Source organism: Pseudopodoces humilis, chromosome 12, assembly GCF_049639895.1.
Source record: "Pseudopodoces humilis isolate 2021_Gansu_Grassland_sample_001 chromosome 12, ASM4963989v1, whole genome shotgun sequence".
Taxonomy (NCBI): Eukaryota; Metazoa; Chordata; class Aves; order Passeriformes; family Paridae; genus Pseudopodoces; species Pseudopodoces humilis.
In genome coordinates this window covers 19,475,989-19,498,608 of record NC_142211.1, presented here as the reverse complement: position 1 = coordinate 19,498,608, position 22,620 = coordinate 19,475,989, and the positions used below count along the sequence as shown (strand labels likewise).

The window sequence follows — 22,620 nt, the reverse complement described above, 5'->3', positions numbered from 1 at the left end:
CGCATTGTAGGGATGAACCGGAAGTGGAAAGCAGCCGTATGGAGCCCCACACGACAGGTCTCAGAGGCCACTGAAGGAGAAGGTGGATCAAGCCAACTTGCTGAACTCAAAGCTGTTCAACTGGCCCTGGACATTGCTGAAAGAGAGAAGTGGCCAAAGCTCTACCTCTACACTGATTCATGGATGGTGGCCAATGCTCTGTGGGGATGGCTGGAAAGGTGGAAAAGGGCCAACTGGCAACGCAGAGGAAAGCCAATCTGGGCTGCTGATGAGTGGAAAGACATCGCTACCAGGGTAGAGAAACTGTCTGTGAGGGTCCGTCATGTAGATGCCCATGTCCCCAAGAGTAGGGCCAATGAAGAGCACCGAAACAATGAGCAGGTGGATCAGGCTGCAAAGATAGAGGTGTCAAAGACAGACTTAGATTGGCAACACAAGGGAGAGTTGTTCCTAGCTCGATGGGCTCATGATGCCTCAGGCCATCAGGGTAGAGATGCCACCTATAAGTGGGCACGAGACCGAGGGGTGGATTTAACCATGGACAGTATTTCCCAGGTTATCCATGACTGTGAGACGTGTGCCACGATCAAGCAGGCCAAGCGGTTGAAGCCGCTATGGTACGGTGGGCGGTGGTCCAAATATAGGTATGGGGAAGCCTGGCAGATTGACTACATCACACTGCCCCAAACCCGCCAAGGCAAGCACTACGTGCTCACAATGGTAGAAGCCACCACTGGATGGTTGGAAACCTACCCTGTGCCTCATGCCACTGCCCGGAACACCATCCTGGGACTTGAAAAGCAGGTCCTTTGGAGGCATGGTACCCCTGAGAGGATCGAGTCAGACAGTGGGACTCATTTCAAGAATAACCTTATAAACAGCTGGGCGAGGGAACATGGCACTGAGTGGGTGTACCATATCCCCTACCATGCACCTGCTGCAGGGAAAGTTGAACGGTGCAATGGCTTGCTTAAAACCAGCTTGAAGGCACTGGGTGGGGGAACTTTCAAGAACTGGGAGATTAATTTAGCAAAAGCCACATGGTTGGTGAACACCCGAGGTTCCACTAACCGAGCAGGCCCTGCCCAATCTGAGCCCTTTAGAACGACAGATGGAGATAAGGTTCCAGTGGTACATATGAGAGGTATGCTGGGAAAAACTGTTTGGGTTAATTCTGCCTCCAGCAAAGACAGTCCAATCCGTGGGGTTGTCTTTGCTCAGGGACCGGGTTGCACTTGGTGGGTGATGCAAAAAGATGGAGAGACCCGGTGCATACCCCAAGGGGACCTGGTTTTAGGGTGAACTACCCATGACACTGTGCTTGTATCTGTATCTGCATGTACATATGTATATAGTTAAAGTAGTGTGTGTTTGTGTATAATTTAAAGGTTTAATATTTAATGTAACATTTTGGTATGGGAAAAAATTCGGGGTGGATAGTGTTGAGGGTTAGGTGTTTTTTTTTTGTTTGTTTGTTTGTTTTTGTTTGTTTTGTCGTTCTGGCCTGCCCGGGGAATTTTTACCCATTATGTGCTGGGACAACCTAACTACCGGTACTTAGGGGTGATTGACAACGGACAAAGAGTAGCCAGGCCCGGGGGGGGGGGGGGGGGGGGAAGGGGGCAGAAAAGGAGGGTGGGGACAGTTTTTTAGCTGGCTTTTCTCCGGCTTCGGGGAAGGACGTTCGTGTGCTGGGTCGCGGAGCTGCTGCGGTGGAGAGAAGGGATTTTCGCCATCACCCAGACGGAGCAGTTGCTTCTTCTCCTTCTCCCCTCTTGGTTGGTGGCCTCGCACCCCCTGCCCTGCCGGGACGTGTGGCAGCCACCGCCGCGGAGCTGCTGATACACCTCAGCCACCGGCCCAGGATATCAGCTCATCCCTGCTGTTCCAGCCGACTGTTCCTCGGAGCCCTGCAGGAGCACCGGGACTGACTGCCCGAGGGGTTTGTGAAAAACTAAACCTCTCCTCCATCCCATCTCAGCTGAGAGAGCTGTCCCGGGGTCCCTGGTTCTGTGTTCTTGTTATTGCTGTAGTTATTGTTTGTTTGTTTGCCTGGTTATACTAGTAAAGAACTGTTATTCCTATCCCCAGATCTCTGCCTGAAAGCCCCTTGATTTCAAATTTATAATAATTCGGAGGGAGGGGGTCTACATTCTTTCATCCTAAGGGAGGCTCCTGCTCTCCCTAGCAGACACCTGTCTTCTAGAACCAAGACATCAGGTTACCACCTTCCCAACCACACTGGCTGTGAGAGACGTCTATCAAAAGGCATATCTCTAATGGAATGTATAAATATCTATGTTTATAGTTACTTTCCTGGGAAAGTGGTTAGAAATTATGAAAACAATATCAAAAGGCCTGATTTTCAGGGCGACACCTTTCAACCATGAGCATCTATGAATCTTGGGTGTTCCCTTCCCCTTAAGGGTGGGGCATCAAATCACCATTACTGATTGGCTTGGCCTTGGCCAGTGGTGGGTCTGTTGAAGCCAGCTGGCACTGGCTCTATCTGACTTCTGGCAGCTTCTCAGAGAAGGCACCCCTGTACCTCCCTGATACCAAAACCTTGTAATGGAAAGCCAATGCACCAACCATCTTTTGAAATGCACAGAGGAAAAAACATCATGCCTGAGTAAACTCCACCTCTGTGTATTATATTGTAGCATTTCAAAATCATCTTTCCATTTTATATATCAACTCCTAACAGAATACTGATATATCAGAGAAGTCTCATTCCTCAAAAATACTCAGTGATTTAAGCTTTTCATCATAAGAAAGGATTACTCATTGTTCTAGGATGAAGACTGTTGGGGTTTAGGATTTTTTCCTTTTCTCAGGGAATTTTCTCCCATTTTGTTGCTAAGGAACAATAACAACAGTGTACTTAAGTGAGACAAAAGAAGTTGCCACAGATCAGAGGAGGGTTGCAGCTGGCTGCTCTCTACCTGGGGGTTTCTCTGGGAAGAGCAGAGATATCAAGACATTAGGGGCTGGGGGAAGGGATTGGGTACAGCTCTGAGCTTTCTCTTGCTCTCTCGCTTTTGGAGGATAGTGGAGTTGTTGCTAATTGGGAGGAGAATTTGCTGCCACTGCTGGAGCCCAGCCCAGTCCTGCATCTTCTGCCATGGGTGAGCCTTTGCTCGTGAGTACAGCCACTGAACTGGGAGCTTATTAACACCCTACCTCACTAAAAATGGCACTTTCACCATCTGCTCGGGTGCCTCAGGGGTGTCAGGAAAATTAATCCACAAACATCAGAGGCTTATGTCCAAAAAGGAGACAGAGGAGACCTGTAACTCTATTCGAATAAAAGGAGAGGCCATGGGGTATTCCCTGGGGTCTCTCAAAATTTTGGAGGACTCAGCCTCCTTTTTATCCTAATTTCTCGGCCACATGTCCCTCTCTCTTTCCCCATTGGCTGAGGTACTTGAGAGGTACAGACTTCTTGAAACGCCTAACACCTACAACTCCCTTCTAATGTGGACGGACCACCCCCGCCCTTTGTCTTTTTCTCGTGTCACTCAGTGGAATTCCTTCTGGAATTTCTGGTTTTTCCCATTTTTTCTTTTCTCAAAATCCAGTTTTATTTATCAGCAGACCTACAGTTTGTAAAGACAAGTCTCTCTCATGCCATTTATCAATCAGCGGAATCCTTCCCATTGTTTCTTTTATCTCTCAGTGCTAGTTTTATCTACCAGCAGACCCACAGTTTGTAAAGATAAGTCCTTCATTCCTTTTCTTAAAAACGAGATTCACTTAATAAATTATAAAAATAATTTAATATAAATAAAAGACAATTAGGAGACATAAGAAATAAAGCAAAGGGTTAAAACGGCCGGGTGCCTTGGCGCGCTGCCAAGAGCACACCTGGTATCCTAGGGATCTCCTTTTTATCCCCTCCTTGCTGTGAGGGGTTAATGCATATTCAAGCATGTCCCCTCCCTGGTTTTGCCTTCTTGGATCATGCTTTTCACGGTTTTATTTTCTGCTGGTCAGCATATATTTTTTGCTGGTCATCATTATTCTTGCTGGTCAGCATTTTTCTGGAGTTTGGTTTCCTTTCTTTTTGCAAATGGTCAGGGCAGATAACAGTCCGGGGCCATCATCCTTCCCCTGAGGACAGCTGGGTTTCATATCTTCCGCTGATAACAGTTTGAGCTCTATTGTTCTCTTGATAAGAGTTTGGGCCCCACTGTCCTTGCCCTCTGGGGTTTCCTTGCCTTGTACCTAGGAAATTCTTTTAAGCTTAAGACGTGTTAGCAAGAAAAAAGTACATACATAGCTAAAAAGTATTTAACATATAATATTCATCTGCGAAAGCCAATATCACAACACAAATTTATAACACTTTCAGGAGAAACCCCAAATACCTGAGCCCTTTCCCCCTCCTAGGGAGCCTCTCCCTGCTGTGTTTGGGAACCAGGTTACTGCTGCATCGTTCTCACTTCCTCTGCCACTGCTCTGGGTTTGGGTTTTTTTGCTACACTGTAGCCCCCGCACCCCCTGCCTGCCAGGACACCCTGTGGTTCTAGCTACAGCTGCCGAGTTTCTGATACATCTCGTATACCACTCCGAGGTTTTGCTCATCCCTACCGTTCCAGCTTGCTGTTTCCGAGGTTCCTGCTACATCTCCTTTCGTTATCCAGAGGGGGCACCGGGATAAATTGCCCCTGGCGGTTTGTAAAGGAAGCCCATTTTCCATCCCATCCACCTGCATGCCTGCCATTACCACGTGAGAGAGACTACCAAACTAGTGCCACAGCACCCCCTGCAGTTGCAGGGGAGTCATCGCACCTGCCCTGCCCAGCTGGGAGCCATCAGCACCCCTGCCAGCTGTGACCATAACTACACCAAAGGGGAAAGTGTTTGACAGCTGAGAGAAGTCTGTTACTGGTTTTCTGGTTCTGTTTGTTGTTGCTGCCATTGTTGTTGTTTGTTTGCCTTGTTATACATACACACACTAGTAAAGAACTGTTATTCCTTTTCCCATATCTTTGCCTGAAGCCACATTAATTTCAAAGTTATAATAATTTGGAGGGAAGGCGGGGGGGGGTCATATCTTCCATTCCAAAGGAGGCTTCTGCTTTCCTTAGCAGACACCTGTCTTTCAAACCAAGACAAAGACACATAAAGTTGGTTAAAGACAGTATTGCTATTCCTTATGTTGGAGTGTTCTGTGATAAGGACAAAGGTCTCTTGTATGACAACTCCTACAAAAACTAGATAACCATCAAGTCTTATCATCTGCTTCAAACATAAAATACAGACCATGTACCCAAGTAATAGCTACTGAACAAAAATGCATTATGCATTGTAGGCCAGGGCAATGCTAAAAAAGCCCCCTTTAGCTCTATGGCTAAGGTAACAGTAGCTTTCAAAGCATAATTGCTAAGGAGCTGCTGTGAGAGACTGGAAGGATTTCTGGCTCAAAACATTTTGGGCATGTGTGGGAGGGGGGGGAATGGGCAGGTCAGGCCTTGCCCTGGGGAGGCAATGCCCTGCCTCACATACCCCACCCCCGCAGTGGCTGCCAATCACTGGCACACTGGAGGCAATGCTCTATATCCCACCTCTGGAGCCCCTAACCCAGCTCCTGAATGGCCAGATGACTGGAATTCCCACCTGGGGGAAGGGCCCAGGAAAGCCAAAGTGTACTTAACCCAGAATACGAGGCAAGAGCATCTTGACCCTACCTTTCCTTGGATTTTATATCAGCTGAGACACCACTGGAAACCAGGAGTGCTAGGTATATTTGTTCTTTTTTACATCTTTTCTCTCTTTCTCCTTCTTATTTCCTCTCCTCCGAGTTTTGAGTAACTTAAAATTGGATGGACTTGGAGTTTGCTAAGTTGAATGGGTTAAGTTAATGCTTTGTGAAATGTTTTGTGTTGATTGAATGCTGCTCTAAACTTTTGCCAAAGTTCTCTGATTTTCTGAAGTTGCCAGTAAAGGTTTTTTTTTTTGTTTTGACCTCTTGAGACTATCTTGTTATTTCTCCTGCATGTCTGACTCAGGGTACATAAAAAAAAAAACAAGCCTTTTTAAGTCTCATTGAGCGAATTTTGGGGTCTTACAGCTGCCTGCTAGACTAATGAGCAAGACTGCCCATAGTCTTCAGTAAGGACTCCAGTAGCCTTTCACAGACACCTGTGTTGTGAATTCATTTTGTAAATATTGGCTTTTCACAATTATTCTGATAAATATATATTTTATGCTTTCACTATATTCTTTTCTCTCTTAGCAAGTTATAGGCTTAGATAGGAATTCTGAATGGTAAGGATAAGTTTCATCCGGACAAGGCAAGATAACTCCAACAGGCAGGACAATGGGAGGATCAAGCTGTGGAAAACAGGCTATTATCAGCAGCAGGAAATGGAGAGCAAACTGTTATCAAAAAGCCGGTACCAGGATTTTGGCAGGGGGGAAAGATATGAAGCCCATCTGCTCTCTGAGGAAGGATGAGGGGCCCGGACTCTTATCAACAAGTGACCATTTGCAGAAAAAAGGAAACCAAACTTCAAATAATGCTGACCAGCTAGAATAATGATGACCAGCAAAAAAAATATGCTAACCAGCAGAAAATAAAACTGTGAAGAGCATGATCCAAGAAGGCGGAACCAGGGAGGGGACATGCTTGAATATGCATTAACCCCTCACAGCAAGGATGGGATAAAAAGGGTAGTCCCGAGATACCAGGTGTGCTCTTGGCAGCGCGCCAAGGCGCCCGGCTGTAACTCTTTGCTTTACTTTATGTCTCTTATTGTCTTTATTAAACCTTTTTAAAATTTTACAGGAGTGAACTTCATTTTTCACACCTGTGTAATATATGTTGGTATAATTTGCGTTTTATTGTACATATATAAGATCAAGTATAAAGCATGTTTTATGTATAAAACACAAACAACTTGAGATTGCAAAAGCAGCTGCTGGAAACCCAGGAATTTGCAAGAGAACGACCCAGCAATTAAGATAGCATGGAGAAAAGATGGGTCCACCCAAGCAAGATGAGCTTACTAATGATCCAGCAATTAACAGCTGATACTGATCTAGTCAAAATCCTCAGGACCATACATCTGAATGTGCAATTCTGGAAAAACTACTCAAACTCTTCCCTTCTCAGAAAACTCATCAACAGACCAGCAGCAGAAACATGAATATGTAACAACACAAGAAGGAGAAAAAAACTGAAACTACATAGCCTCAGGCCGAAAAAACTGTATAAAACTTGGCTCTCCGAAAAACAGTTTGTCAACTTGGGGGTGCCAGTGCGACACAAGCTGGTTCTGAGTTCACCCAGCGCTGACCCCGGGCTCGACACTGACTTTGATTGTGGCTGTCCAAAATTCGATTTTTGGAAATTCTTCAATAAAATCTTTATTGATAAAATTTGGCTGATATCATTTATAACACCTATAATAGTATTCAAAGGTGGATTGGTGGGCTAGAAAATATTTGAACACTGTATTCAAAGATACCTATCCTTGAAGGACACTTTGTCCAAATAGCCTGCAGTGCTGCTAATAACTGGAACGCACATATATGCTTAAGAATAAAGGAACCCATGAGAAATCTCATTAGAGATACATGATGAAAGATGCTAGCCAACAGTATATATGATAGATGAGATTAATATAAGGAGCTAATTACCTACAAGATTATTTGGATTCACATTTCTGCTTAAGTTCCACTAAATGCTAGCTAGCAACCTATACACTGTTAGAATTGCTGTCCATGATACACATGCCTAGGTAAGAGCCTGTTGTCATAGTTTAAGCCCAGCTGGCAACCAATTATCGCACAGCCACTCACTGAACCTCAGCCCCCCCAACACCCCTCTGGATGGGGAGGAGAATCAGACAAAAACCTAAACCTCATGGGCAGAGATAAGAACAGTTTAATAGTTGAAATAAAATATTATAATAATTATAACACTATTAACAGAGAGGAAGAGGGAAATAAAACCCAAGGAAAACTGATAGTAAAAGGTTCTAAAATCTTAGAAAATTCAGAGACTTAGAAAGAAAATTAGGTTTGGAAAGCCTTGGGAAAAGTAGGCCCTGAGAAATGTTAGGCCTTGTGCTTGCTAAAGATCAGGTCAAACTGCACCTGTGTAGTCAGTATATGATAAATGATACAATTGTTAGATGTGATTAGATACAATTATTGTTTAAAGAACATGAGGAACAATGTTAGGGGGCTAGGGGGGGATCACGAGAAATCCATGCTTGGGTAAAAACAATGCATACAATAGAACAATGTAAATTTAATAATTAATATGTAAATTGTGTAACGATAGAGTATAAAATATGTTCAACTCAAAACCAAATTGGGTCAGATTTGGGTATGTGTACCCCTGACACCCAGAGCTCTTTAAATAAAGCACCTTCATATAACCATTCGTCGTTATGTGTGTTCCTGAACGCTAACATTTTGGCGACCCAGATGGGACCTCGTGAGTGCTGCTGAGCGAACTCGCGACCCGATCATGCTCCAGCCGGCACCGAGGGATTCTCGGGGAGCCCATCCGGCTGTGACCGTCTCCGCTGCTCACAACGTCCCCGGGAGAGAAAGGTAAGGTGCTTTACTTGGTTTGGGTGCCTGCCAGTTAGACGTGGCGAAAGCTGCGTGTGGTTGGGCTAAAGGAATTCCTCTTGGTAATGCCTAGGCGCCGTCCATAAGACGACTGCGAAAGCGTCGTAGGTTCAGCATTTGGTGTTTTGTAGTTGCAACATGGAGAAGGGTTTTGGGCTGCTATGCTCCCATACCGGCTACTTCTCCTTTGGGGTGCTTATTAGCACATTGGAAACAAGGTAACTTGGGGGAAGAATTACATAAGACTAAGATAATTTCAGCCAGATCTCCCACAGAAAAGACCCCAGCAACCCCGTCTTGTCTGTTGGTAGGTATAACCACCTCTTCTCTCTTTCTTTACTTTGTTTTCCTTATATCTCTCTCTCTCTTCTATCGTATAACCCTTGTTGTTGGCACTAAAATAAAGGTACATTATTGTTGTTATGATTTAAACTGAAATCCCTTTGTGTCCTTTTACACTCTGAGATCAAACGAACCTCTCACGAGTCCCACTCGTGTTAGCAAATCATGACATCTAAATTGGAATCATGGACAGGATTTCTGACAGACAGAAGGGGCTGCAGGTTTGTTGTGCAGTCTGTATTGGGGGAAGGACGTCTCGCTCCAGCCGCACCTAGCCCGACACTCCCAAAAGAGTGAGCGGTGTCTAGAAAGCAAGGGGGACGACTCGGATTTCCCGCAAACTGCACACGCCAGGGTGAAAAGCACCCCACACTCACTTGAGGGCTCTGTCTGCAGAATTTCACAAAAGATCTCTTAGTGCAAAAGGGCTGGATTGTTTTTGTTGTTGTGTGTATGGATTTTGACTGTTTGGTGTAGCAAAGAGACAAACAGAATTTTAAACTGAAGGAGTACCTCCAAAGCAGATTTGGTCTTTTTACCCATACAGGGAAGCAAAAAGTTGTGTGTGTGTGTGTAGAGTTTAAGTTTATACCTCCCTGTAGTGGTTTTTCCCTTTGTAAAAAAATGACTGAAAACGGCAGTGCAGAAGTTAAAGCTGCATTTTATGCATGTTATGCTCTGTTAGCAAAACACAATGCCAGACCTTCTCCAGGAGGGAAAAGTTGGTGCTTAATAATTGGTTTAATTTGGTGTTGTGGTTTAAAACCAGTAACTAAAAAATTACTATTTCTTTCTGTGAGATATGGATTTGAACAAGAGCAAAACAGGCTTAAAACTTAAAAGGAATAGAAACAGTTTATTAACAAACTACAAGAATAAGAACACTAGAATAAACTTCCAGAAAACTCTTTTATCTCTCACCACTTAACTATTCTTTTGTACACATGATAACATAGAGACAAAAAAAAACTTTAGAACTTTGGTGGTCAAAAACGGTCTCAATTTTTTCTAGAGTCTTTCTTTCATTCTGTGTAGAGAAACAGAAGTCTCTTTTTGCCGATCTATGGAGTTTTTAGAGTTCACTCCTCCCATTCCACATCATTCCGAGGTGTGCATGGGTCAAATGAGTCTAGGGATACTATTTTAAGGATGAGTTATTCAAAGGCAGAAGTCTTCTTCATCTGTCTCTGTGAGCTTTCCTGGAAAACAGCTTTTGCTTTGCTCTTCAAGGCTTCAAAAAAAAATCTTCACTCTACCTATCTCCAGCAACTCACAGTATCACAATTACTCTCTCATTTTTAAAAAGTCCACACTTTGAATACTTTATTCTTCTCATACTCTAGTCATGAATTAAAGGAGTCTTTTAAACTACTATTACCCATCTCCATAGCTTTTACAAAAAGATATTTCAGCTGTACGCATCTCCTTATTCTCTCTTTCTTATTTAAACTTAACTCTTTCTCTCACTGTTTTTAGTAGTTCTATGATGTTTTTTGCATGTTGATTGTCTCTCTCGTTCTCTGTCTTTTCTGAGAAAAAGGAGTAATCTGTTCATTTATCGAAGTAGTAAAAGAATTAAAAGCTTTAGAAAGCTGCAAGAGTTCATAGTGTCAGGTTTCAGTCCCACAGCAGAAACTGAAAACTAGGCTCAGCTGACCGACTCTGCTTCTCTCCCCCCCCCCTCCCTGCGGCCTTGTCGGCCTGGAGGGGGGGAAGGAGGCCAAGACAGACCTTGTTACCTTGTCAAAAGCCGGAAACCAAAGAGAGCAAGAGAACTCTGTCTGTACTTCTTAAGGGGGTGTTTACAAGTTGAATTCACTTTTTTAATGGTCAGATCTGTTGTCAGTTCTTGGAAATGACTGATAATTGGTCAAGAGGAAAAACTCCCATCAGCCACTAGCAGCTCTAACTTCCTCTCTTTCTAAGCTGTCTTAAAGGTAAAGCTACACTATGACATTTGGAAAATGTGATTGACAGAGTATGTTCTTTACAACATGAAACAAAATTTAAACTGGGCAAAAATAAAACTGTACTCTGCTCAGTTTTGGGAGCTTGTCTTACAGCAGCTATAGAAACTCGCTGTAAGTAAAGAAGTGAAGAAAAAACTACAATAAACTCCCTCCAAAACCTAGTTAAAATTTTGCAAAAACAATTGGATGAAGAAAGGAGTAAAATCAATCTGTTGCGAGAAGCCCTCCATAATAAAATTCAAAAAATGCCGACTTGCTAAAAGAAACAAGAGAGGGAAACCCCTCTCATTAATCAAATTTACCCTCAAAAAGAGCTAACTTGGATAAAATTGTGGGGAACACTGCTGTCCTAGTTTGAAACCTTTAATTAAAACAGAATATAACTATATCAATGATAAGGATCTTGATCCGCACATAACCACTAAAAATAGAAAAAGGGGAAAAAAAAAAAAAGAAAAAGAAAAAAAAAGAGGAAAAAAAAGAGAGAAAAGAAAAAAAGGAGTACAGGTGTCTCCCTCACAAGTCAGAGACAGAATATGTATTCTGAGTGTCTCACTGGAGGTGATCAAATTTGATTGAGAGAACGGGAATCCGGTGGGTACTGGGGACATGGAGTCTTCTTAACAACAGGAGACAGACATAGCCCATGTTCCCTAACTCAGCACGCAGCTTATTGGGCAGAGGGGCTTAACCCTTGGAAAGGGGGGACTTTATTGCTATAGTTTGTACCCCCAAACAACTACTGAAAAATATTTAGAAAGCTGCCTGCTTATAAATGATACACAAAAGAAAATTAATTGTTGGTTATGAATCACCAATGTTGCTACCTGTGAAAACGGAAATTATGGACCTTTAAAAAGTCCCAGAAGAAAAAAATCAGAGAAAGCAAAGGGTGTTAGATACGTTGGTTCTCTTAATGAAAGCCCCAAAAAAAAGGAGAAAAGAAATCTCTAATCGCCAGTATTGGTGGTCACTAGAGATAAAGAAAGGGGTCCCCAGAAACATAAGGGATGGCTTATCACTTAAAAGTTGAGTAAAGTAGTCTCTAATTGGCACTGTCCCAAGTTCATTGTATCGAATGCCCCATTGTATAACCCAGCACACCTCCATAGGCTCTAGGCTGTGAGCCAAAGCAGTCTCCTTCTCAGCTTTTGGGAGTGGAGCCCAAACAGCTTTAGGATCAGGGAAACTGGTACCTCTGCTTCTCATGGGTGAGCAGAGAGGTGGAAGTTAGTTGTATTTAAAATGCTCACTAGAAATAACAAAACTGGAGACATACTGATTACAGCAATAGTAAGTCCTAAATGTATACCTATTACTTCTGTAGTTAACACTAGAGACCAAATTTCTGTGTTGACCAATACAGACTAGTACAGGATTTGAGAGCAATAATGGAATAACTAAAGATATTTACCCAGTGGTAGCTAATCCTTGCACATTGTTAACATCCGAAAAAGAGAAATATAAATGTCTTAAAGTAATTGATTTAAAAGATGCCTTTTTCTGCATACCCCTTGACAAAGAAAGTAGGAAACTGTTTGCCTTTGAGTGGGAAAATCCAGAAAACAGAAGGAAAACTCAGCTCACCTGAACATGACTCCCACAAGGATACAAGAACAGTCCAACCCTATTTGGAAGCCCGCTGGTGAAGGAGCTGGAGATTTGGACCGAGAATGGGCAAGTACCGAGAGAACAATACCTGCTGTTACAGTATGTTGGTGATACACTGACAACTACAGAAGAGAAAACAACCTGCATAAAGGTAACAACTGAAATTTTAAATCAACTGGGAATGGGAGGATATAAGGTGTCTAAAGAAAAGGTACAAATTGCCCGACAAACTGTGATTTACCTGGGATATGAAATCTCACAAGGGCAATGTAAGCTGGGTACTAATCGTATTCAAGCTATTTGTGCCATTCCAGAACCCCAGAACCTACATGAGCTACAAGTTTTCCTTGGGATGACAGAGTGGTGCCATGGATCATGGACTATGGACTAATTGCAAAACCCCTGTATGAAGCCCAGAAGACACAGCCATTTACCTGGGGCAGACCACAGAAGGAGGCCTTCCCCAAACTAAAGGAGGCATTGGCAACTGCTCTGGCATTAAGACTACTTGATTCATCCAAGGATTTTCACCTGTTTGTGCATGAAAGACTGCACCTAGCACTGGGAGTGCTGACCCAATGTTTGGGAAGCTGGAAAAGGCTGGTAGGCTGCTTTTCCAATCAACTTGACAACGTGAGTGCCGGATGGCCTTCATACCTGCAGGCAGTTGCAGCCACTGTGATACTGATACAAGAAGCTAGAAAACTCACGATGTGTAGACACATAAATGTCTACATGCCACATATAGTAACCACTGTTTTAGAACAAAAGGGGGGCCATTGGCTATCTACAAGCAGGAGGATGAAATTCCAGGTACTCCTGACTGGGCAGGATGATGTCACACTAAAGACAACTAACCTCTTGAATCTAGCTTTGTTCCTAGGTACCACAACTGAAGAAGGCCCATTAGAGCACGACTGTGTAGAAGTAATAGAGTACAGCTATTCGGCAAGAGAAGACCTGAAAGACATCCCACTGGAGCAACCAGAGTGAGAGCTATTCACAGATGGAAGCAGCTTGGTGGAGAACAGGACCAGATACGCTGGATATGCAGTGACAACAGTCAGTACAACAGTGGAGGCAAAAGCATTATCACCAAATACATCTGCCCAGAGGGCAGAACTGGTTGCCTTAACCAGAACACTAGAATTGACTAAAGGGAAATCAAAAAGCAGACTGGACAGCCCGACAGATTGCTCGAGAAGTGCAAACAACAATGGCATTGATACCTTTAAAGATTAATGTATCTCAATTTAATTTGCCTCCAAAACCAAAATATTCCATAGAAGATGAGAAATTGGGACATTTGCTAAATGCACAAAAGATTTCAGAAGAGTGGTATGTAACTGCACAAAGACAAATAGTGTTAATCCCCCTTGATAATGAGAAAAGTTCTACAAATTAAACATAACTAATGTCATTGGGGTGCAGAGGCATTGGTAAAATTGCTAAAGCAAAAATTAATCTTGGTTCGGATGCTAACAATGGCAAAATCAACTCAGTGGCTAGACACAGGCATAGCTAGGCAAGATTAAGATAGGAATAGAATCAAGATAACACTTGGCAAGAACCTTCTAGTAGAGTGAAATTTGGGTGGGCCCTAGAGCAGATAGCAAACTATTAGAATAGAGAAACAGGTCAGGTAGATAGACTAGCAAGAGTCAGCCGGGAAAGATTTAAAGAACTAAACGTACAATTACAATTTATTACTCCTGAGAGAACATGGAGTGTGTGAGTTTTTTTAGGGGAAGGATTGATCATTGCATCCACATCCCAAATGTGACTGCAGATGTAGACTATGACATCAATCAGTTGCAACAAATAGAGCATGGAGCACAGGAAGAGCAAAAGGATTTGACTATAAATTGGTTAGGCAAAATCTTCAAAAGGTTAGGGTAGAATGTGAGTTCGTGGATTAAATCTATCATTGAGAGTGTGATAATCTTACTAATTGTATTCTTAGAAATTTGGTTAGTTTACAGCATCTTAAAAGGAGAAATACAGAAGAAAACGTCCTGGAACCAGAAAATAATAAAGGCACTGACGCGAGATCCACACCCACCATCTTCTGGTTCTCCAGTTCCTGACAGCATCCAGGACAACGTTTACATCAATCAAGGATTCGAAGAACACCAAGTATCAACTCAGAAACAAAGGACTGTATCAAGTGAAAGCATTTGCACTTATAGTGAAGTGAAAATGCTTTCAAAGGAGGGAATGATAGTAAAAGGTTCTAAAATCTTAGAAAATTCAGAGACTTAGAAAGAAAGTTAGGTTTGGAAAGCCTTGGGAAAAGTAGGCCCTGAGAAATGTTAGGCCTTGTGCTTGCTAAAGATCAGGTCAAACTGCACCTGTGTAGTCAGTATATGATAAATGATACAATTGTTAGATGTGATTAGATACAATTATTGTTTAAAGAACATGAGGAACAATGTTAGGGGGCTAGGGGGGGATCACGAGAAATCCATGCTTGGGTAAAAACAATGCTTACAATAGAACAATGTAAATTTAATAATTAATATGTAAATTGTGTAATGATAGAGTATAAAATATGTTCAACTCAAAACCAAATCGGGTCAGATTTGGGTATGTGTACCCCTGACACCCAGAGCTCTTTAAATAAAGCATCTTCATATAACCATTCATGGTTATGTGTGTTCCTGAACGCTAACAAAACAAGCGATGCAAAACACAGTTGCTCAATGCCCAGCCTGTCCCTGAGTAACGATTTGTGGCTTCTGGCTAATTCCACCCAGTATATATACTGAGCATGATATTCTAAGGAATAGAATATCCATTTGGCCAGTTCAGGTCAGCTGTCCTGGTCATGTTCCCTCACAGCTTCTTGTGCACTGGCAGAGCATGAGACACTGAAAAGTTTAGGGTAAGCACTACTTAGCAACAATCAAAACATCAGTATGTTAACATTAATCTCATACTAAATCCAAACCACAAGGCTCTACCAGTGTTGGAGGTTAGGAGTTTTTTTCCTTTTTCTTTACTTCAGGGAATTTTCTCACATTTGTTGCTTAAGAGATTATAGCAATGATACTTAAGACAGACAAAAGATGTGGCTGAGAGGAGAAGGAGGGGGAAGGGTGCAGTTGGCTGCAGGCTTAGCTTGGAAGCTTTCTCTTGGAAAGTGCAGAGATACTGAGAAATTTTGGCTAGGGGGTGAGAGGCTGGTCTCAGCTCCTCAATCTCCTCAATTTCTCTCTTGCTCTTGGGTCGGGGGGGGGGGGGGGGGGGGGGAGGGGGGGGGGAGGGGGGGGGGGGGGGGGGGGGGGGGGGGAGGGAGACAGCCAGGCTGCGGTTGCTGTGGGAAGAATTCACCGCCACCACAGAGTTCTGTCTTTTACTGCTTCTCCTACCATGAGTGAGGCTTTCCTTGTAAGACTGGCCATTGCACTGGGACCTTATCAACACCTGATCTCACTGGGAAGGACCCTTACCATCTACTCAGGGGAAAACCCAGGTCCCCGACCCCCGACCTCCTCTGAGTGAATATTTCCCGGCTGTTTGCAGGAGGCCGGCTGCCACTGCCCAGCCCATTTTTCTGTTGCTGCTTTGGGTTCCTCACTACACTTTACCCCAACACCCCCTGTCCGCCCAACTCCCTTGGCTCCTGCTACAGCTGTGGAGTTTCTGCTACGTTTTTCTTGCCACGTGCACTTGAGCCTGCCTCTGCCGTTCCAGCCTGCTGCTCTGAGGTTCCTTCTACAGCCCATTCTGCCATCTGGAGGGGCATCAGGATCAATTGCCCCTGTGAATTTGTAAAGGAAGACCCTTTTCTATCTCATCTGCTGACTGAGCCTCCATTACCCATGTGCAGAGAAGCAGCTGAGTTTGTGCCACAGCGCCCTCTGCAGCCACTGGGGAATCATCATACCTGCCCTGCTCAGCCAGGAGCCACCAGTGCCCCTGCTGGCTGTGACCATAACCTTACCAAAGGGGAAAGTGTTTGACAGCCAAAAGAAGGTTGCTACTTGTTGGGTTTTCAAGCAAGGCAGGCGCCCTGGCCAGCTCCAGCACGGCGGCTATCTTCAGCCGGTGGTCCACAACCCACAGCATCAATGTGATGGATGGCGTTAATGGCGTTTATTACAGGGGAATTTTACATTTTATAGCCTAGATTCACTATGTTACTCTCATTTACATACGTCACACCTAGGTACTATTGGCTAATTGCAAGGGGCCTTGCTATCCTAACAGAGAGGGATGGGTTACTAGCTTTCTGTTACATCCCGGAATCTTCAGATCGCCGGGCCTTAAACTACAACATATTCCACTCTCTTTATGAATAATTAATTTGCTAAAATATAAGGTGTATTAGTCTTAAAAATTCTAATGTTATTTTCTATATACATATTTCTAAACAGTCTGTCTAACTTATCTCTATTAAAAAGTTTTAAAAATGAATAATATAAAATTGAGTAAAATATAGGATACATTATACTTAACTAAAAAGCTAAAAGCTTATAAAATAGATACTACAATTTTCATTGGTAAATGTAAAGCACATGCAATAACTAAGTATATTTTAAAGCATCTGTTGCCTTTCTATAAACAAAATGTTAACTTTTTCTAATCGGTTCTTAACAAAGGACACAAGCTTATTTAAAATACATGGTCCAAAGATTAGCACAAGTAAAATCATCACAACTGGTCCAATCAGGGTAGACACCAGGGTGGTTAGCCATGGAGCTTGATCGAACCAGGATTGGAACCAGCTTTGCTGAGCTTCTCTCTCTGCCTTCCGTTGAGACAGCCTGTCTCGTAGCTCTGCCGTGGTGTCTCTCACTACTCCGGTGTGGTCTGCGTAGAAGCAGCACTCTTCTTTCAGGGCGATGCAGAGGCCTCCTTGCTGCACGAATAGAAGGTCGAGACCTCGCCTGTTCTGCAAAACAACTTCAGAGAGTGAGGAGACTGATTTTTCTAGAAAGGATATGGATTTTTCAATTCTCTGTAGATCTTCATCTACTGTCATTTGTAGCTGAGAGAGACTTCTGACTCTGGGTTACCGGAGCGGAGACACCCGTGGCTGCTCCGGTTGCTCCCAAGCCGAGCAGCATTGCTATTGACAGTCCTGTCAGCAGCTCTCTTTTCTGAAGGCAGCCTGCTTGCTCAAGGTACTGGCTCACTTCTTCTTTGGAGTGGTATAGGACCCTGGGAATGATAACAGCTAATACACAAAAGTCAACAGAGGAGTTAAAGCTTTGGGTATAAATGCAAGGGCTTAGCCCATTGTGGTTGCAAACCCACATGCCAGACAGGGGGGCAATTGCCCATCTCTTGGACCTGTCCACCTGCACGGTGGTCGCACAAACTTTTTTGTCAACAACAGTGGCTTTGCCCACGCAAAACCCTTGCCCTGTCATCTGGCTGATGGTGATTCTGCGAGAAGGTGACTCACTGCGGCACTGGACTGGGGCTTCTGCATTAACCCACAACGGCCGGTTGTTAAGGGCCACAGCCTCATAGTAAGGGGGCTGTGTGTCATAACACAGCCAGCAGGATTCTGTGGCATTAGGGTTGGATTGATTTAGAGGTAAAAAGGTGGCATCTAACATTCGATAGAGTGAATCGAAAGCAGCGGCTTCAGATCTTTGGGGAGAAGCTTCTTGCTTATGCGGCGGGTATAGACTATTAGATCGTGGGTTCTCAGCCTGTACTACAAGGTTGGGGCCAACTGCTTCAGGCATTATAACTGGGAGCCAGATAATTTGTACTACTTCACCGGGATTTTTACCAGGTTTGTGCAAGAATACCGACCACATTCTTCCGGTGGTCCAGCCCACATCTGCTGGCTGCAGAACCTGCATGATCATTTGATGACAGACTTTAGATTGGTCATCATAAAAGCCATAAAACACTTGCCCTATAGAGTTGAAACTGGGACGCATACAGCCTGACGGACCCCAGGTTACCTGCAGAAACTCGTCTGCTTTTGGTGGTGCCCACCGGTTACTCAGGACTATTGTTTAGCACCCCCAATAGCCACAAAACCAATACCCTGGTTGGTGGCAGTAGTCTTTGCCTGGGTTGGTGGCTGGGCACCAGTATGACTGGTACAGCTCAAAGCGAGGGTGGATGTTATGAGTTACTATACCAGGGAAAATGTCTCGGATGAGCACAAAGAACTTTGGGGTGCCTGCTGTGACTACCTCTTTGATCACTTTGTTCGAGGCACGGCGTAAGATCCACCTGAATGGTTGATGGGGGTTATATTCTGCACCAACCTGCTTGCTGCTAACAAGTGCTAAAAACAAGATTACACACAAAAGTTGTTGTCGCTTGGGTTTCACAGGCTTAGGAGTTTTGGGCGTCTTTGGGTTGTCTGGTGGTTCATCGCCTCCTTCTGGCAGTGGAGCATATGCATCACGCGGGCGCCCAATGATCAGGTCCTGCAAACAAAACTTCAGAGTTCTTGTCAGTTTCATTTTTAAGGTCTGGTTTTATTGACTTAAGTGGACACCACTTTACCATCTCTTTTCACTGCAGCGTACCCTCGCCCTGAGAGTACTAATCTCCAACCTTGCTCCCACTCCCCTAACTCATTTCTGATTATGACCTGCGGGCCCTCTTCTAGAGCTCGAGTGGCCCAGTGTTTTTGGGAGGGACTGTTTATTTCATCTCCCCTAGGGAATTGGTTCAATGCTGTTCAATGCTAACAGTGCAGTTGCTAGCAAGCGCGCCTGGTCTGCCTGGGGAATGGAATTGTTAAAGCTTTCTGACTTTGCTAACACTTCTAGCTTGGCTTTCAAGGTTTGGTTTGCTCGCTCAACGATGGCTTGTCCTGTGCTATTGTACGGGATGCCTTGCACTAGAGTGATACCCCATTTGGAGGCAAATTCCTGGCTCGGCTTTGAGATAAAATTTGCACCATTGTCCGTTTTGATTTGCTTGGGGATGCCGAGCCAAGCCATGGCTGTTAGCCAATGCTGGATAGTTGCTTTGGAGTTGGTTTTCAGGTGCTGCATGGCTACAATCATTCCGCTGTACGTATCCACTGTTACTGCAAGCCATGCTCGGGGTTTTAACAGCTGGCACAATGTAAAGTCTGTTTGCCATATCTCTGAGGCTTTTAGGCCTCTGGGGTTGATTCCACAGGACCACAGTGGTGCTTTTTGGCAGTGAGGGCAGGAAGCTACTACATGTTTTGCATCAGCAACTGAGATTTCATATCTCTTTGCTAGTGCTTTGGCTCCGATGTGCAGGGTTTCGTGTAGCTGACGAGCTTCTTGTAGGGTCCACAATCCTTTTGCGGCAGCATCTGCTTTGTCGTTGCCGACTTGGAAGAACCCTTTGACCGGATTGTGGCTGTTAACATGGATGACTGATATGGTGCCTTTTCGAGAGGAGAGCGCTTCTTCTAGCATCAGAGCTGCTGTAGATGTTGATATGCCGGGTCCTGACATAGCCAGGCAAAGCTTGGCTACCAACATTGAATCAGTTACAATGTTAAGATGCTCTGTTTGGAACAGTCCGCATGCCAGTACTACAGCTGCTACTTCCAGTTGCTGGACTGAGAGTGTACGATCAGTCGCTTTGACACAGTGTGTCCTGGGGTGACTTTATGATACTGGTATCCCCAATCGTCTGGTTTATGTTATATATTAAGTTCTGCACCTTTAAGACTGGCTTTAAGAGCAAGAGAGGGAGAAGAAGAAGCGCGCAGTTTGTGTTTAAAAAAAAAAAAAACATCACTCCCCCACATCCCGCTCCTGGACTGTGGTGTCTGCAGCACAGACAGACAGCGGGACAGAGCTTCTCTCTGGCTTTTAGTTAGTTTTAGCTAGCTGAGGCAGAGGAGTTCCCTGGACCTTTGTTTGCTTTTTTTCCCAATTTTCTTGGATCTGTGCAAGCCTGCTCTGGACTGAACACCCAGCCAAACCCCAGGAGCTCACGCCTGTGGCCCACCGGGGCCTGGGCCTCGGCACTTTCCAGCGCCGGAGGGACTGATAAGAACCTGAGCGAGCCGAGCTACATGACATGAAAATGACTTTTTTTCTTCCTAGATTTGCCATCCCATCGAACAGCAAGAGGTTTTATTATTTAATATTACTCAATTTCTGTTAAATAAACAGCTTTTTCCACTTCTCTCCAAGGAATTTTTTTTTTTTTTTCTTTTCCCGGACCAGTTGGTGGGGAGGGGCATTTCCCTGGGGAAATCCCCATTTGGAGTTTTCCTTCCTAATTTGCCCTAAACTAAGACACAGTGCCACTCATCCTCTGATTGCCACACTGCAGTCGCAGTGGAGGTTGTTGAGGATGCATCTGTGAAAACTGTTGGTCCTGGCTGGGGCCGGTCCATGACCTTTTGTGGTAGGTCTATGTCGACAACAGCTAGCATCTGAGTCCAAGGGGGCTTTGCAGAATACTGAATCTCTCCGCCAAACCCAACCAGAGCTGTCGCCAGGTATTCTGACATCACTGTTGACTGTGTAGAGAGTTGCTTGCGGAAAGGCAAGAATATTCTGGCTGGTTCAATGCCAAGATGTTTCAGAGCAAGTTTTCTGCCTTTCATAATGAGGCTGCTGAGGTATTCCGCTCCTGGGGAAAATGCACGTGTCTGTTTTCCCAGGACTATCCACTGTATTGGGTGAGCTTTTCCTGGGGGGCCTTGAGCCAGTGCTCCTACCCCCCCTCCCTTTGTGAAGTGCAGGTACAGAGCGAGTGGTACCTGGGGCTTCCATCTGGAGAGAGAGCTTAAAGATACCTGCTGTTCGATGAAGTCAAGAGAGTTCATTGCTTCTGCTGTCAGGGCTTTGTGTTCCCATGGATTTTTCCCTCTCAGGAGATCATACGGGGGGTCATCTTCTCAGGTGGGATTAGGTCGATGTTGCAGAGCCATTGCAGGGATCCCACCAGCTGCTGCACGTCATGGAGCGTTTTGATGTCCCGACGGATCTTTATCTGGGGAGGGGATATGTAAGAGTCTGTGATCCCCACCCCCAAAAAGGTTACATATGGCCCCTTTTTTATTTTTGCACTCGCGATTTCAAAGCCATTTGCTTTTAGAGTCTCTGTGATTGTTGACACTAACTGGTCTACCTGACCTCCCGAGGGTGCAGCAATCAGGATGTCATCCATGTACTGGATGATGGTCGCAGTCGAGTTGCTATGACGGATCGGTGCCAGCGCTCAATCGACTGTGATTTGACAGATTGTAGGTGAGTTGACCATCCCCTGAGGCAGCACTTTCCACTGAAAGCGTAGGTTGGGGCGCTGGCTGTTTGGAAACACCACTGAGAAAGCAAACCGCTCCCTGTCTTCTTCATGTAGGGGTATAGAAAAGAAACAGTCTTTGATATCAAGAACAGCACAGGGTTGGCCCTCTGGCACCATAGAGTTCATAGGTAACAGTGTTTGAACAGGTCCCATGGGTTGAATTTTCTTATTCACTTCACGTAAATCGTGGAGGAGGCGAAACCCTTCTCTGGATCGCTTAGGGATTACGAAAACAGGGGTATTCTACAGGCTAGTAGATGGCTCTATGTGACCTTGTTGTAATTCACGGTTAACTAACTCAAGAAGGGCATCTAATCAAGGCTTGGACAGGGGCCACTGCTCGACCCACACTGGGTCAGATGATTTCCAAGAAAGTTTGATTGGTGGCAGTGGGTGCACAGCAGTGGCCCTTAGGGTAAATTTGTCACCCTGGCTTTTAGCAAGGCTAGGGCGTCTCTCCCTAGCAATGCTGGGATTCCTGTCATGACATACGGGAAGAGGGCAATAGTTTTTTCTGGCCCTTTTTCTGTGTGGAGTGTAATGGCTATTAGCTGTGCGCTTCTCCGAGCTCGTGACAGCCCTCCAACCCCGCCCACCATGGGGGCATCCTCTAGTTTCCAGAGAGGAGGCCAATTTGTCTCCGGAATGACTGTGACATCTGCCCCAGTATCAATTAGAAAAGGAACACTGATGGACCCAGAGGGGATACTTTGATCACCTGAGGTGTCATAAAGAGTGCAGATCCCCCATACAACCGGTGGGTTGTCACACCTTACTGCCAGGGCCACCCTGGGGTCCGGTCCCCCGAGTGTGATCCCTGCTGCCCCTGAGGCAGATAAGGCAGGGTTGGCTGAGCAACTGGCTGAGTTATGAA

The 22,620-nt window shown here is 44.7% G+C and overlaps 1 protein-coding gene across 1 annotated transcript in view; it reads left to right on the top strand.

The window, feature by feature from the left end:
- The window catches only part of LOC148183472 (uncharacterized), a 95,906-nt gene extending 76,051 nt beyond the window's left edge, over positions 1-19,855 (top strand). Inside the window, exon 3 of the mRNA XM_088061493.1 lies at positions 19,786-19,855. Within this exon, the coding sequence (XP_087917619.1) occupies positions 19,786-19,855 (70 nt within the window). The remainder of the gene's footprint in view (positions 1-19,785) is intronic.
- The last annotated feature ends 2,765 nt before the right edge of the window (positions 19,856-22,620 follow it).